Raw genomic sequence first — 18,111 nt, forward strand, 5'->3', positions numbered from 1 at the left:
TCAATAAGCCAAATACTTTTGGACATGACCCCTCCTATCGATAGAAAGTTAGTACCAAAAAAAAATTTTAAATATCTTGCAAAACTCGACTATAACGTGCTCTCTTGTTTTATATAGCAATTGTTAAGTGTTCGGAGATTTATATTTTTGTCTTCACCTACAACCAATTACAATAATGATTGGTCGTTTTAAGATACACTTATAGTTACCTCCGTGGAATATCTGTTAGCGTAAGAAAGGTAGTTTAAATGTGTTTATATATGTATATATTGTATATAGTGCAAACAAGACTTATTAAAAAAAAATTTTTTTTTGGGGAACATGGAGTTTAGTATCTTTCAGAAAATTTGGAACCTAAAGTTGACTCAAGTCGTAGGTGCCCAATTTTAGTTTCATCGGGCTCCTGGTGTTCTTTTGGGTACCGGTTTCAACATTTAAATCGAGCGGCAAATGTAGTCGCATATTTATTGGTTTTAGGTATAACAGCTGAGTATCTGGTATCTGATAAAGGGGTCAAATAATAAATTGTTTTCGTCTAAAAAATTCTTACCAATATAATGGTTGATGAGAGGTTATTGCTCCAAATATTTATAGCAGGAATATCTGAAGATTTTTGAATTTTATGTTCGTTCCACGTATTCAGTTTTAATATTACAAAGCCAAAAGCATGTGAAGACATTGGCGCAGAGGGATGAAAAAAATCCAAGCTGTAACCACGTAATTTAGGGCTGAAATATAAATACAAGAAGAGCTTTAATTGGGTAAAGAAACTTGTTATTTCTATAAAAAATGTTCTTTTTATAAATATATAAGTCCGTAAATCAATTCAAAGCTACTGCCAACTATTCCAATTTAACACAACACTGGTTGAGATATGGTGGACGGGAAACAGACAAACGCAAGTTCCCCATTGAATCTTGTACATTCTTTTCTGTGTATTAATATACACAGTGGTATATGGGATCCAAATAATCGAAACGTATGCCACCCTAAAACGGACAGATGAAGGGTACAGATTTCCAAACTGCATGATTGTGACTAACAAACCCGAAAATGGCATACGCCTTTGGGAGATTAAAATTCAAGAACAAACTTGAATTTTTTATTAAGAAGGGCCCCATGATCCAAAATCTTATCCAACAGAGACGTGGGTTGACTACCTATGAAATAAAAGGTAATTGTTAAATAAAATTAACTCTCTTTTTAGAGTGCCGCACACAGTACTTTGCCGAATTCCTGGGTTTGCTTATTGTGGCCTTGGGAATTCAGATCTTAATTGGATTGTCGGTGGAAATCATAGACCTAAATAAAATAAAATCGTTTTTACTTTATTTTATTGTATTTAAGCGGATTCCATTGGTAAGGTTCCATTTAGATAGAATCCCAATGTAAAACTGAATTTACAAAATGCATTGCTTAAAACTATGGCTTTTATTAGTGACAGCGACGAGGGCAGCGAAAGTGTACTTTGGCCAGAAATTGCTTAAAACTGTGGCCTGATCTATACGTCGCCGGGATGCATCTTTTGTTTAAATAATTTGGATTGGACAGAGTATTTATGCTGACGAATGAGTTCACATGCTGGACCCTTTGCTTAAAAGCTTGAAAATTGTTTAGGCGCGATTGCAAGAAAGAATTATGTCGCCTGAGAAGCTTAAATGTTTACGTCGTATTAATTCTTTATGACAAATGAAATAATACCCATACCCTCGGGATATGCAGGTAGTTGACTGGGGTTAGGTGTCTAGATTATTTGCTATAGGTTATTTGCTATATCCTTCACGTTTATTGGTTTAGTATCATCTTATAATATCATATCATAATATCATATCAGAGAAAATGGTATACTAGATCGCAGAGTCTGACTAATTTGTATCGATATGCAATAAATATTTTGGACATTCGGGCTCAGAAGATTATACTTGTTCACCAAATTTTAATTAAAGGTGATCACCAGGTTACCAGTAACCTTAATCCTTATTTGTTTCGTGTTACACTTTGATTTGACCTTCCGTTGTGGGATTCTACTCCGCCGGGGAAAATAATTTCCACTATCCTGAAATTGCTGTCGTACGCGGACTCAAAGTAGCCAATGCTACTGCCTGTCTTCACCGCGATCCTGCCACGCATGCCGGTTTCTGTTAGGATCTTCCGTTGGTGCGGCGTTGCCACTCGAAGATCTTAAAATCTTAGCAGGGTGATCCTTCATGTGCCGATCTATCTATCGAGTGCCAACCGACCGCCTTGTGTTCTAGGCCCCCCCTTCCCTGAGCACTGATGACTATAAACAAATTTATTTACCGGCAAGTTTGATGCCTCCAAGTGTTTCATCTTTTTCAATCTTGTTCGTTCCGTTGCCTCAGCTCTTTTCTGCATGACTCCACTACTTGTACTTTGGGATACTTTGACTGTGCCGGTGCCTGGCGTTCCTCTCTTTGTAGTCTTCTGGGCTTTCAGTGTTTGTGAGGCAGAAACTGTATTCTGGCTTGGCCTGTCGCTGAAAGAGTAGACTTTGTTGACTCTGGCTGTGTCGATCGTGACAGTATGTGACCCCACTAATCGTCCCCGCTGCGGAAATTCTGCTCCTCTTCGATTAATTGGCCTGTTATTTTGGAAAATCGGCACCTTGGAACCCCTGCTGATTGCTGGCCGTCTCTCACTTTAGGACAGCATTCCATGCTTCTGATTCCTTTTCTTCCTCACATCCAGCAGAACAGCAACCGTTGGTTTCGGCAGCCTCTTTCCCAATGCAGGTGTTTCCCGCACCAGCGTTAGGCTTCTTGCGAATTTTCAAAGTTCGTTCGGTTCTGATTAGATTGATAGGCGGCCTCAAAAGGGTAGTGCTCTGCTGAGTGGACTGGAACTGTATCGGGTTAGATTGTACCCAGTGGTCCTGGGTCTGTGTGCCTAGTTGGTCCGCTTCATCACACCTTCCATATTTGACATGTGCTGCGGTCGGGGCTTTATTTCTGCTCAATATGCGCTCCTTCTCCTGTCTACCAGGATCATGAATAAGCACTCATGGCACTAGATCGTTCACATGGTAGGATCTCAATGCTGTTCGTAGGTCTGGCGTGCAGTTTTCCTTGATGATCTCTAGCATCACCTTTTTTCGTACCCCAGAGGCCTTATTAGAGTCTGCATCTCGACCATCTAGTCCTTGAATGGCTCCCTAAGCCTTTGGGCAGGAAACTTGTTTTATCTTTAATATATGTTTTTTATCTTTAATTGTACCCGTAACTCGTGGAGATTCAGGAACTCTGAAAGCTAGAAGGTTGAGATTCAGCATACAGGTTCTAGAGACAAAGACTCAGTGCAAGTTTGTTGACCAATGTTGTCACACGCCCAGTCTAACGCCCACAAACCGTACAAAACTGCCACGCCCACATTTTTAAAAAGCCGACAAGTTTATATGTCCACACGTTTGATCATGTGTTATAAATTTGACAAAATATGCCCTGCACTTTACAAGTTCACAGACTATCTATATTATTTTTGATAAATTACCACTAAATAAAAACTCTAGTTTTTCATTGCCTTAACATAGTTACTAATTGAGCATATCTCCAACGCGGTCCAGGATTGGCTGCACGCAATCGAAAAATGGACTGCCAAATGGAATGTGGCCATTAACTCCTCAAAGTCAGCCTGTGTAACTTTTTCCCTGCGACCCGGAACCTGCACAGATCTGACCTTCAATGGAAGCCCTATCACCAATGCTAGATCGCACTGCTACCTAGGAGTTCATCTAGATCGGAGACTGACCTGGGGGGCCCACATCACGTCGGTCAAATCAAAGTCACTGGCGAAGCTAAAAAAGCTCGACTGGCTCTTCCACTCCAGCAAACTTCAAATGAGCTCTAAGGCTCTTTTAATCAAAGCCATTCTCGCTCCAACGTGGAGTTATGCCATCCAGGTGTGGGGAACTGCCGCCAAATCCCAGCTTAATAGGCTCCGTGTGGTCCAGTCAAGAGCTGCACGTCACGCATCTGGGCTCCCCTGGTACGTGACGAACATAGTCATCGAAAGAGATCTGAAAGTTACCCTTCTTGGGGATCAGATTAATTTCCACAGCAGCCGTTATGCCGACAGGCTTATGGCCCACCCGAACCGACTAGCAACTATCCTAGCTGATCCCATCTCTCTCCGAAGACTGAAGAGGGTACACCCCAGCGATCTCCTTACCCGGAGGATAACATAACATATTACATTTTCTTTTGTACTTTATAATTAAGATACCACTTGGTCTCATTTATCTTTATCACACATTAGGTTAAGTTCAGAGGAATTACTGAACGATTCCTTTTGAAATCTTAATAAATAGAATTAGTTACTCCAAAAAAAAAAAAAATTGAGCATATAAATAATAATACCAGCAGGCTGGAATATGCTTATGATGTTATGGGGCAGGATGTATCGCCCGTTGGCTTAAGCTAGCGCTATTCTCAGGACCACCTTTGCTTACCACTGACCCCACTGTGGTTCTCCTGCTCCGTGAATCGCAGCGTTTCTCTGTACTTCACTTGCAGTGATCGTCCCTGTGTGTCCGTCTCGACACTCCCTGGCTGATTCATTCTATGTTCTGTGCGTTCTCACTGACCGACACCTTCTCACTGTCTGTACTCGCTGACCGGAACTTTTTCCGCGTGTTCTAGCTGACTGTGACCTTCTCCATGCGGTCTACTCTCTATTACTCGTTCTGCTCTTTCGCCTTCAGAATCTGTTCTGCCTGACTGCGCGGCCGAGTCCTGACCGCGCAACCCCGCCCGTACTCTCCTCGACGATGCCCGCGTGCTTATGGATCCTCGCTGCGCTGGCGCAGTCCCTTTATAGGCCACGGGAATCCCGTTATTACCCCTTATGCAAATGGCCCGCTCGGGTGCAAAGCCCAAATAGCGTCCCGCTAGTTCACGGTACGTCCTCTTTGTGCGTGTCCAAAGTGCGCACCGTTACCGTTCGACCTCCGTGCCGGCTTTCGTCCAAGGTCCATCGAGGTACCGTTAGTTCACGATCTCTCCGCTTTGCCGGGGCTTAGGGTCCATCAGTTCCCGTTCGACCTGACCGCCCTTGACGTTTCGCACTCCAGACGGCTGAAATGCTGCCGCTGAGCCGCTCCCCTGCACACGCATGTGTGGGGGGTTTTAAGCCTCTTCACAGACGTTATGTAAGAAAGTTCTATGTGAATGATTTTAAGGAATGGCATTATGTAATTATAGCTTCAAGCGTGAATATGGCTTTGTAGGTTTTCTCTTCCCTTCTAAGCGGGATCTTATTGGAGGATTTTTGCAGAAGCGCTTGTTCCGTTATGGGTCATATAAACCAAGTACATACCAAATGAGTATTCGGCAAACGATAAGCTAATTAATAGAAAATATATACTAGCTAAGTTTTTTTTAATCATAAAGCGTTTTCATACCGATATAAAAAATTTTTGACCATTAATAATTTCGGTTTGAAGTGATCAAACTGTGTTCAACATATCCTCTGCATGGGTATAATGCATTATCCCATTTAGCAAAATAAGGCTTACTGCTAAATGGAATTTACTGCACAATAAGATTTCTACTCTAGATGGACAGACCCATGTTAAAGACTTTTCTTATCTGTTACAGATATTATTTATTTATTCATGAATCAATCTTCGTAAGCCAGCTTAATCTTTGATTAAGCTGCTTGAGATAGGCTATTAATAAGTATAGAAAATACTTACTGATTTATTGATTTATGCAGAGGAGTATTAAATAGTGTAATATAACCTTTAGGTCTTGCAATTGACACATTGAATGGGACCTTGGATCGAAGAGAAAATGTTTTAAATACATAAATTTAAAAACTTACTAAGCATACTTACCTTTATTCCTGGTTCGTCAAAGCATGGAAATAATCGACGAGCATTGTTTGGATTTAGGTTTGTAGCTAAATATATTTCTGCGCCATCGTGGCTAGAATTTGTGTAAGAGCTTCTAAAAAGGCCTTCCTCCGTTTCTGAAATATTTCCTTGAAAATAAATGTCTAAAAGACATTCAGAGCCCTTTTTTATTTTATCTTTTAGGTATAAAACAAATACAGGCTTTCGAGGCAGTCGGATGCCCCTTAAAATTATTACATTATTGCCCAAAGTCCTGCGGAACAAATTTAAAATAAATAACAAAAAAATAAGGGTAATAATTTAACGTACCCATTTCCCATATTTAATGTAGTTAATATGATTTGGCTGACGTCGATCAACAAAGTGTCATGTGCATGGAAATACACCTTTTTTGAATCTGCAATCCATCTTAAGTGCATTTTTATTGATCCTTCAAAGTTTTGGTTATCCATATGCGGCTCAATGAGGACTTCATAGCTTAGAGGCAAAACTTCAGTAGGCAGGCGAACCTCTGATATTACGTGAAGTGAAGAAAAGTCATTGACAAACGCCTAGTTTGAAAAGTAAATTACTTTTTTTACTTAGAGACTTCAAAACACGATGATGCGTAGTGTCATTCGATTTTACACTATATTGCCCGGTACTAGATTCGTTGAAAAGTATGTACAGGTAACATAAGCTAAAAAGTCTAGTTTAACACCCTCAATAATAAGATCAGCAACTACCTGTATTTTCACGTTTATGCCTTGTATTCTATTATACCTTTATGTTTTCCTTGCAACACCATAATAATAGTGCATAATAGTCTGACCCAGACACTAGAATAACAACATTTGTGACGCCATACGATTTTTTTTGCACACGATTTTTATACCCGATAGTCTTAGAGTAAAATGGTATACTAGATTCGTTGAAAAGTACGTAACATGCTGGAAGAAGAGTTTCCGACTATATAAAGTATATATTCTTGATGCCGTCTGTCCGCATGAACGTCAAGATCTCTGGAACAATCAAAGCTAGAAGGTTGAGATTCTAGAGATTCTTGTTGATGCCACGCCCACTATAACGCCCACAAGCCGCACAAAACTGCCACGCCCACATTTTGGAAAAACTTTTTGATATTTAATTATAATTTAATTAGTCTTGTAAATTTACACCTCAGACCTAAAACAGCGAAAAACTGCAACGCAAAATGTTGTGCGTGACCGGTTTGGTGGTCGTTAGAGTGAGTGTGTGCAAAAAGAGTTGGCCATTGGATAAAATTTTACAAGAGTAAAATTGGGATTTGTGCACTTTTGTGCAGTTTGTGGGCGTTAAAGTGGGCGTGGCAACATGGGTCAACAAACTTGCACTGCGTCTTTGTCTCTAGAATCTGTATGCCTAATCTCAACCTGGACCCTCAGCAAAATATCCCACAAAATATCTACTCGAAGTTATTTCGATTGGTACATGAGGGGCGCTGCCGTGTATCGTACGGCTCGATTCGCGAGAAGATAGACGCGTTATAGAAAAGAGAACAGAGACGAGGAAATGAATATAAAGTAATAAATAATAATAAATAATGTAACTAAATAATAAGATAGCTCTAATAAATATTATTGTTAGTATGATCTAATTATGTACTAAAAATGTTAAAATTGATTGCTTTAATAGCGGCAGAGAGTCAAGATTACAGATAATAGGATAAAGTCTATTATAGTCAGAACATAAAACTCTGTAAGGGTCATGCAACTCATAGTTAGATCTACAATGATTTAAGATAAGGGGTATATAGTTTCTAGTGAATCTACTTGGAACCGATAAGTTAAGCCGACTAATCAAGTCGGGACTCTCAACATCCCCACGAATAAGCTTACAAATAAAGACTGTTCCAAGCATAGTTCTACGGTTAGCTAGGGATGGTAAATTAATTAAAAGTAGTCTACTGGAATAAGGAGGTAATATATGGTTTGCATCCCAATTTAGGCGCCGCAAGGCAAAAAGTAAGAAGTTTTTTTGGACCGATTCAATGCGGTCCGAGTGGACTGCGTATTGTGGACTCCAAACAGGTGATCCGTACTCGAGAATCGGACGGACTAACGAAATAAATAAGGTTTTAGTCGAGTAAGGATCATCAAATTCCTTAGACCACCTTTTTATAAAACCAAGCAAACCACTGGCCTTATTGACAATAGACGAAATATGGTCAGAAAATTTTAATTTTGGGTCCAGAAGAACACCAAGATCATCAACTCGTGTTATTCTGTCCAGAGGGCACCCACTTAGAGCGTATTGGGTTGGCACGACAAAAGGTCATAACTTTACAATTGGAGCCATTTAAGTCTAATATGTTATCACGGCACCATATTTGAAACCTGTCTATATCGGATTGTAAGTCCAAATGGCGCGGAATGTCCTTGTGCTGAAGGCATAATTTAACATCTTCAGCGTACATAAGTACACGCGAACGTTTTATTACTAATAAAACGTTAATAATAAATAATAATCGTTAATAAATAAGGTAAAAAGAAGCGGACCGAGGTGGCTCCCTTGTGGGACACCAGATGTGACTCGGAGAATACAAGATAGAAAATTTTTAAAGATGACTTATTGCGTTCTGCCATTCAGATAGTTTCAAATCCAATGTAATCCAAACCTAATTGATCCATTTTCATACTAGAAGGTAATGATTAACAGAGTCAAATGCTTTACTAAAGTCAGTGTAGATGACATCTGTTTGAAGAATATTTTAGAAACCCTGTATTACGAAAGAAATTAGCTCCAAGAGGTTAGTGGTTGTTGATCTGCGTTTCAAAAAGCCGTGCTGGCACGGTGAAAGGTGCTACAAAAGTCCTGCAAATGAGGAGGGATAACATTTTCAAAAAGTTTTGGGATAGCCGAAAATTTAGAGATTCCTTTGTAATTGCTTGCATCCAGTTTGCTACCTTTTTTATGAAGAGGAATCACAAAGGAGTCTTTCCATATAGGAGGGAACTGTGAAGATTCCACAGAAAAGGTAAACAGTTTCAGGCTTCCGCACAGAATCTGAGCACACAGCCAGGGATTCCAACGGAACCTGGCGAATAGACCGGTTTAACACGCTTAAGATCGTTAAGCAGTGAGCTTTTGTTTATAGAGGGGCAGAATATTATATTCTTAGATACCGCATAAGAGTATGGCTGTTCGGAATGAGGTAAAGTAGAATATGTTGTTTGAAAAAACTTGGCGAATAGATCGGCTATTGCCTGATCCGATGTTACCGTAGTGTTTTCCAAAAATAGCGAGGATGGGTAGGAACTTGTTTTTCGCTTAGTGTTAACGAAATTATAAAACTGTTTCGGATCCTGTGCGAACTGGAACTTACAACGGTTTAAATAATTTTTGTAGCAATGAGCATTAAGCACGGTAAAGTTTAACCGAGTGCTTAAATATTTAAAAAGAACGGACTGAGAACCGGTATTTTTAAATTTTGTATAAAGTCTGGACTTTACATTTCTTAGATGTGTCAACTCTTTATTAAACCAAGGAGGTTACAGATTGACGGATAGTACATCGTAACACAAGAGTCAAAAAATTATTTAATTGTGGTATACAACTTATTAATGGCATCCGTCATTATGTTGCAAGAGTAAAGATCGGACCAATTAAAGCCAGCTAAAAAATTGGTTAGACTCCGAAAATTTGCTTTGCGAAAACAGTGAATTCGCTTTTTTGACTTCTCTGATTTTACTTATAATACGGTACCTATGTCGATTGTAACCATGGACAGAAACACACTTTCAGGACTTGTTACAAGGCATAGATCCAACAGTCGACCAAGAGACTTTCGAATATAATTAACTTGCGACAACGACAAGTCGAGCAAGCCATCAATAAAGTCATGTTGTGCTAGAGGGAGAAGGATATTCGATTGTTTTTTTCACCTAGAACTACCAATTGGTCCCTGTCAGACAGTTTATTCAATCCAAAAGTAACTCCTCCGACGTGAGGGTAGATCTAACCGCAATTAAGACTCCACCTCCCCGTCTGGAGGGACGGTCATACCTATATATAGTGTACATACCTGGGAAGACTTCGGAGTTAAGTATCTCCGGCTGTAACAAAGTCTCTGTGAACACTATAATATGAGATGCAAATGAAAGACTATCACAATACAATTTGATTAATTTGCTACGCAAGCCTCTAACATTTTGATAGGAGATAGTAAGTTTTGTAGTTAGTTTTTTGAAGAGGAAGAAGATGAAGAGGCGGATGGTGCAGTGGTCTGGCCACGTAAGGGATGTTCAATTCCCACGGGCACCTTTTTCTTATTTTTTTTACCACCATACTATCCGGCCAAAAATCACCCGAACATATGGTCTAACAGATATGGTCTTTTTGGGACAGTTATCTTAAAAGATGATATGTCCCTAGCGTAAGAGAAGTTAAATTTTTCCACTTTTATATTATCGGCTTTTGTTTTGTCTTGTATATAAGACAATACATTAGATGATGTTTGATCAGGGGAAAGCCGAGAAACGAAAATTGGTTTCTTCAGAGGAACCACCGCGAGGGGTTTTGGCCCTGCAATTGTATTTCTGAAGTGCCAACTTGTGCCGGTAGTCCGGACTCAATGTTCCCTTGTGGTGGTAAGCTAATCGGGACAGGTAGAATCACTGGTTGAGAGACCAGTGCAGACAAATCGGTATCTTTAGGGTGGGCGCAATCCACAGCGGATTGATCGGATTGCTCCGAATCTTTTTTAGCTGTCGATCTTAAGAACATATGCGGACTTGCTGCCATTGACAGCTGATCAGTTGTGAAGTCCTGTTGATCGCTTGCCCGTGGTTGCGGGAGCTTATGCAGCCTACCACAAGCGGCTATTTTGCGCTTTGGAGATTCATCTAATAGCTTAAGGCCATTAAACTATGAATTAAGCGCGGAATGAAGATCATCCGCTCGACGAAAACTATCTCTAACTACACCAAAACTGTTGATCAGTTCTTTCAAGCCACCTTTAGTTTGGCGCATAAACGATTTCATCTCGTTCGCAACCACAAGGCAAGCATCACAACAGTAATTTAGATTTTTACCCTTTGCACTTAGTATGCACCATTCTATCACATAGCCAACAAGTCATTTTTGGCTGCTCAGGTTTTATAACCTGGCAACAATTTATATAAAAGCAGACAACATTTACTGTTTCCATATTTATCTGAAATCAGACCACTGTGCACGAAAACACAAGACCAAAACTTTCAAGCGAGCTGTTAAAAGAACAGCACGCGAGCAGTCTGCACGCTGAGAAATTTAGATTTTGTGTGGGAGAGCGGAAGAGAGAGAGAGAGAGTGAGAGCAAAAAGTGCAGTTGTGTATTTGTATACAAAAAAACAACACCAAACACCACTGCGAACAAAGCACAAAAAGGGAGAGTAAACAAACCACAAAGACGAAAAATGCAAAATACTTTGTATATTTGCTTAAACTACTGCACAAATCACAAAGAATAACTCGCGCAGCGACCGTATCTCTAATAATTATGTTTACAATATATGATACTAAGCGATAATTATTAAAAACCTCGGCTGGTTTGACAACTACAAAATAAAAATCGGAGCTCAAAAAAACACGACCGTTCGCTTTGAAGTGAGATTATACTTAATTGATGAAGGTATTACAGAATATTCTTGCTACCGTATTTATACCCGTTACTCGTGGAGTAAAGAGTATACTTGATTAGTTGAACAGTATGAATAAGGTTGAGATTCGAAATTCAGAGACAACGACTTGAAAATTTTTCATAATTTTATCGGTTGCTTAAAGTTGAATCAATTTGCCAAGCCACCAAGCCGGTCATGCCCACACTTTTGAACAATTTTGAAATGTTTTCGGATCCTGCGCGAACTGGAACTTAAAACGGTTTAAATAATTCCTGTAGCTCTAAGCATTAAGCACGGTAAAGTTTAACCGAGCGCTTAAATATTTAGAAAGGATGGACTGACTGACTGTCCTGTCAGACAGCTGTCAAGTGTAAAACTGAAAAAGTTCAAAAAATAATCATTAACGGAAAATGGAAAATAATGACCCATCGCAAAAGTCACTGGACTTTAAGCCGATGAAGCAAATTGCCGGCCCGGGTCCAAGACAGATTTGAACCTGCCGAATTATGACTCTGCCTTGACTACGACGAATGTCTCAAATACAATTTGCAGTACTACCCTCACAATAACAACATCAAGTTCAACCATCTCGTCCTCGTACATCTCCACCTTCTCGCTAACTGGCTATGTATGTTCTACTTCTGCTAGCACGACTCGCAGCAGCTCTATTGTCAGCTCAGTAGGAGATCCTCGACCTTCTGCAGGATGGCAAGATGTCTCTTTTACACCAGGTAAAAGAAGAAACAACAAGAGAGCAGGCACAGCCCTCCACTCAAAGAAGGCAAAGGCGACATCTTTTTTTTTTTTTTTTTTTACTTTGTTTTTTATTTATTGAATCTTCTTGTATAAGAACTAACAATAAGTTTAAAAATCTTAACTATAACAAGTATTTTTTGAACAGTTGTATTATTTTTCCAACTGTATGATTAAACGGCCCTAATAATTTCGCTGGGTTGGTAGGTCCTTTCGCCGGAGACGGGAACGGCTGCTGAGCTGGATTAGACCTCGCGCTAGGTGGTTGGGGTGCGTGTAAAGCTTGCTATGGTATTTTTCCTTAAGTTCCGTGATTGCGTTGGTAACTGATGGGATATTAAAGTCTCTTTGGATGTTTTCACTCCGAACGTACCACGGTGCCCCAGTGATGGTTCTCAGGATCTTTGATTGTGCTCGCTGTATGATGTCAATATTGCTGTTGCTGGCATTGCCCCATAACTGTGAGCCATAGGTCCAGATAGGTTTCAATATAGAATTGTAGAGCAAGACCTTGTGATCTAGGCTGAGCGGAGAACCAGAGTTGATGAGCCAGTGTAAGTTGTTGGCTTTGAGTTTAAGTTGGGTTTTTTTGGCTTCAATGTGCCTGCGCCATGTGAGTCTTCTGTCAAGTACTCTTCTGTGTACTCCTAGGTACGCTACCTCATCTGCTTTCGGGAGTGGTATGTTGTTCAACAAGAGCGGAGAACAGTCTTGTCTGTTCTGTCTGTTCTCAAATGCAGTTCTTATTTCCGTTGTAATACGATTCACCTGTTCAATGGTTCCATGGCGAAATCCAAATTGGTGGGCTGGGATTATATTGTGGTATATCAGATGTTGATTAAGTCGGATCAGCAGGCATTTTTCGAATAGTTTCGAAATACATGAGAGTAGACTTATTGGTCTGTAAGATGAAGCGACTGTGTGGTTCTTACCAGGTTTTGGAATCATTATGATAATCGACCTCTTCCATCGTTGTGGGAAGTAACCAAGTTTGGTGATGGCATTAAAGAGCTTGGTTATGTAGCGAACTGCAGAATGTGGCAGCTGGATGATCATTTCCGGTGTTATAAGGTCGCAGCCGGGGAATTTTTTGGGCTGAGATTGTCTTTGATTATTTTAGTTACTTCTTTAGGACGAAACACAATTGGGGTGTGTTGCTGGTGGCGGTTTACGGGATAGGACGGTAGCGCGAATGTGCTAGTAGCCTGGTTTGGCGTGAACACATTTTGTAGGTGAGCGGCAAATGTGGTGGCTCTGTCTTCATCACTACGGGCCCAACCACCTGAGGAATTCCTTATCGGCAAAACGGTTTCAGTCGGTGGGCGAAGAGTTGAGTGGGCTCGCCACAGTGACTTTTGTTTTGTGCCTGTTGGTGTGAGTTGCTCTATGTATCGGCGCTGATCGTCGTCCTCTTCTTGTTTCAGAGCGTTGGCCAGTTTCCGTGTGGCTACTTTTAGCTTTTGTTTTGCAGTTGGGGATCTGGAAGATTGCCATTCTCTACGTAAGCGTCGTTTTACGTGGACGAGTTGCTCGATTTTTACGTTGGTCTTTTTTGAATTAATTGTATTATTTGTTATTTTGGGTGTTGCAGTAAGAGCTGCTGCAGTAAGGATGGATTGCAATGCACACGTGCAGCTCTCTATATCAGATTCAGTATTAAGTTTTGGGCTTAGCTCAATATGTGAACTTATATATTTTTTATACCTGAGCCAGTTTGTTTTGTGAGAAGTCAATCTGAATGGTGGTTTCACGTTTTCTGCGTACCGGCGGAGGTGAATTCGTACAGGCGAGTGATTAGATGACAGATCCGGTAGACATTCAGCTTTAACCAAACTGCGGGAAATATTTTTCGTAACTGCGAAGTCGCGATTGTAGTCGCCTGCTGCAATGAAGTGTAGCCCTAGTGCTTGGAAGAAATCCAGGAATTGAGCTTCTAGTACTGTGAAACGGGGGGGGCAGTATACGGCCGCTAGTGTAAGGAGAGTGTTGTCATCCAGCTGAATGTTGATAGATGTGGCCTGAAGATTATTTTCCGCAAATTCTTTGTAAAAGTGGTGCTTCATACGGTTCCTTATGAGTATGGCGGTGCCACCGTGTGCTTTTCCGTCGGGATGATTTGTAATATAGTGTTCAAGTTACGGGGTGTGGACTGTCACCCGCTCTCCGCTCCCTCTTACGCTCCCCACTCCCTCTCACGCTCTCCCGCTCCTCACCACAGAGTCTCCGAGGAGTCTCCGCTGCGCTTGGGAGAACCCAACTCATTAGAATAAGCTTTAGTGTGAAATAACTACCACGATCAATAAACGTACGCCCGGTCGCGCCCGCGCATTTACAAAGTCAAGTGTTCGCTTTTCTCCGAGTGTTCGATTTTCAGCAAACTAGGAAATTTCCAGGACCAGCAACCCCAGCACCCTAACATTTTGGTCCTTCGAGCCGGATATCCTGGATTTTTCAAGTTTGTCCACCAGCGACCAACTTATAAGATAAGTACGAAACTTCCATCCCCTTTAATTGCCGGTCTGCAGCAAAAGGTTCGAAAATCCAATTTCGTTCAATTTGCTGAGATTTATTGTCAAATCAAACGGATTTATCCGACAAAAGGCAATTAAAGAAAAGTACTTATCCATTCTCACGGGCGCCGCCATATTACCCACCGTTCTAAATTTCTAAGTCCCAATTTTCCGAATATATTTAAATATTCATTCAGTCCAAAAAATGAAAAATTCCAAATGTGAAGAAAGTGAAATTAATTTGTGCCAAGTTCAGTGAAAATTCCTAAAGTCCAACACTCTGCCAAAAGTGGCAAAAATTCTATTCTCGTTTTCACTGTGTCCAACGCAAGCCAAATTCTTTTCGCAAATTTCGCACATTTTTTGCTTCAACTCCGCAGCCCGCTTAACACAATTCGCTATACATTCAAATACAACAATAAACAACACATACCCTCTGGCCATTCCAAGTAAAATATTAATTAAATATTTACCCGCCATTTACCCATATACATTGCATGCATTACATCTCCATATAAATACATATACGCATACATCTCCATATACATACATATACGCACACATCTCCATATACATCACACATATTAGCGACATACATTGCGCAGATTATCTGCATTCCCTTTAACCAAAGTGTACCAAAGTTTACATTGCCTGTTTCCCAAGTGCCGACGAGGAAAAGGCGTATAACCAAAGTTTACCTAAGTTTTGATTGTTTCCCGTCGGCAAGTGCATACCACAAATAAAATTTATTCCAAGTGCCGACGCGGAAAAGGCGTTTTATTTTCCATCAATGTTTTTCCGTAAATTTCCAAATTAATTTCCGAACAATAAATACATTTTAAACTAAATTAAACATTTTTAATATTTATTAAATTATTTTTTAAATTTTTTTGAAAATTTTCAAAAAAATAATCATTCATAAATAAATAATACGGCCAAATACAAGTCGTTCACCCGACAAATATTTCCTTTTCGTATTGCTGGGATATTAGTTTGTGGTTGTTTTAGAAGTATTTACAGCGCGGAGAAAAGACTTCAATTCCAGTCATTCCATTTTCTCCGTTTCCAGTTGTAAATAAAAGAATAAAATTTTCTTCCTTCTAATAAACATTTTATATCACCGTGTTCCAATTTCCAAGGGTTCCAACCATAAATAAGGTGGACCCAATTACCGCAAATCACAGGTCATTTATACAATTCGCTGTTCACTCCGAGTCACCTGTCCGATCAGTCTAAACTACGACGTTTCCACTTCGTAAATTTTACACCACTTAAATTATTAAGTGCAGTCTGAGGAATCTGTTTACTTTTTCAAAAGTTTGACCGGGCTCCAAAACCGCTTCCCTTCCATTTCGTATTTCTTCGATTATGCCCATCGGGGACGATAAGAAGAAATTGTCCGCTGACAAGCCCAGGTCTATTTTTTCACCACAAGGGCCCAAGAGTCCAAGAATCCCAAGCATTTCGGTGAGAACGCCTGCGCAGATTTCCGACGACTGTGCTACTCCATCCAAAGCCACAGTACAGCGCATAGCTAAAAATATGGCTGCTTCAGATCTAGCGCTAGCCAAATTCATTTCGGTTTCTGACCGCTTAAGCGAATTTGAGGCTCAGATCAACACTCCGGAATCCGCAGCTCCAACTGTCACGATGCTTGGCGTCCGTCGCGACCAAGTCCGAACCCTATGGGACAAGGTTGAAAAGGAATACGATCTCTGCTCAGAGTGCCTTGTGTCAGCAGGCGAAGCGGCAGCAAGCAACATGCCTATTCTCAGGGCTAAATACAATTATTGCTATTCAGTCTATGAAAGGTGTGTTGCCCAGCTCGTTGATAAAATCGAGCAGGGCACTTCTCAGTCCATCCCAACCGCGAACGCTGCGCCCCAGGCCTACATTTCCTCTGGCTGTCGGTTGCCTCCATGCGATACAGAAGTTTTCACAGGCGACTATCTTCGCTGGCCGACTTTCCGGGATCTTTTCACAGCCATTTATATCAATAATCCACGGCTGACTCCGGTTGAAAAGTTATTCCATTTAAATGCCAAAACAAGTGGCGACGCGCATGCCATAGTTTCGATTTCGCCTCTCACCAACGAGGGTTTCCGCTCTGCGTGGGAAAACCTGATAGAGCGTTTCGAAAATAAACGATTGTTGGTAAACAGTCAATTGAAAATACTGTTTAATGTGCAGTCGATACCACAGGAATCTGGGGCGGCCTTGAAGGTACTGCAAAGTACTGTTCAAGGTTGCTTGACTGCCGTAGAACTGTCAGGCATTAACACTGAGAACTGGGACTGCCTGCTGGTATATCTGTGCTCATCCAAGCTCCCGAAGATAACTCTCTCCTTATGGGAGCAGTCGCTACATAAGAAAGCCGACATCCCGACATGGGGAGAGCTGAACACCTTCCTTACAGAACGTCATCGAACCTTAGAGGCCATCGATGATGTGAGACCGTCCGTACCGAGTCAGTCGCATTCCAAAGCGATAAACTCAAGTGGGCCCTCTAGAAAATTAAATTCCTATGAGACGAGAGTGGCTCCAAAATTGAAAAGTTGCGACTTGTGCAACAAGGAGAACCATCCTGTCCGAGTACAAACGCGGACATCCGCGTTTTCTCCAAATGTCGGTTGACGACCGGTCAGCCTACATTAAACGGAAGCAGTTATGCTTAAACTGCTTCGCAAAGGGACATCAGCTTCGTGAGTGCAAAAGCACTCACAATTGTTTTACTTGCCGTGGCCGGCATCACACGTTGTTGCACCGAAACAACCTCTGTTCCAGCAATTCAAGCCCTTCAAATCCTGCAAGGCCAATTTCCGCTAATCAGGCCAATTTCGTTCCAAATGAGCAAGCCGGTGTTCAGAATTATTTCGCCACAGGCTCAAGAGCTATCCTTCTTGGCACTGCCATAATCAATATTTCCCATCTTGGCACTAACTTTAAGGCACGCGCCCTGATCGACTCCGGATCAGAGGCGACATTCATAACCGAGCGACTGTTCAATCTAATTAGATTGCCATTCCAGGTGGTTCAAGCCCAAGTCTCGGGCTTAAACCAAACAGTAGCTGCTCAGTCCAAGAAGCTCTGCAGTTTCACCATCCGATCTCCGACTAGGCCCGCGTTGCAGTTGGAGACGACGGCCTATGTCCTCCCTCAACTAGCCGGAAATCTGCCTTCCTACCCAATTCCGCAAAATTTCCTTCGGGATCTTCCCGATTTTCCATTGGCGGATCCAAAGTTCTATGAGAGCGCACAAATAGATGTACTTATCGGAGCCGACATCCTGCCTTCGGTGCTTCTGAGTGGAGCAAAAACCAACATCTGTGGCTCTCTCTTGGGGCAAGAGACCATTTTCGGC

The 18,111-nt window shown here is 41.2% G+C and overlaps 1 protein-coding gene across 8 annotated transcripts in view; it reads right to left on the minus strand.

The window, feature by feature from the left end:
• Positions 1-18,111, minus strand: part of LOC116800890 (endoplasmic reticulum aminopeptidase 1) — a 116,721-nt gene that overhangs the window by 53,211 nt on the left and 45,399 nt on the right. For 7 of the 8 annotated variants that reach the window (XM_032717254.1, XM_032717253.1, XM_032717256.1 and 4 more), the window contains 4 exons: positions 6,179-6,420; positions 5,852-6,122; positions 5,711-5,790; positions 551-728 (listed from right to left, as the gene is read on the minus strand). In XM_032717254.1, coding sequence (XP_032573145.1) covers positions 551-728; positions 5,711-5,790; positions 5,852-6,122; positions 6,179-6,420 — 771 coding nt within the window. Of the gene's footprint in view, positions 1-249; positions 502-550; positions 729-5,710; positions 5,791-5,851; positions 6,123-6,178; positions 6,421-18,111 lie in introns of those variants that run through there. The other variant, XM_032717260.1, reaches the window with a different exon arrangement.

Source organism: Drosophila sechellia, chromosome 3L (genome assembly GCF_004382195.2).
Source record: "Drosophila sechellia strain sech25 chromosome 3L, ASM438219v1, whole genome shotgun sequence".
Lineage (NCBI taxonomy): Eukaryota > Metazoa > Arthropoda > Insecta > Diptera > Drosophilidae > Drosophila > Drosophila sechellia.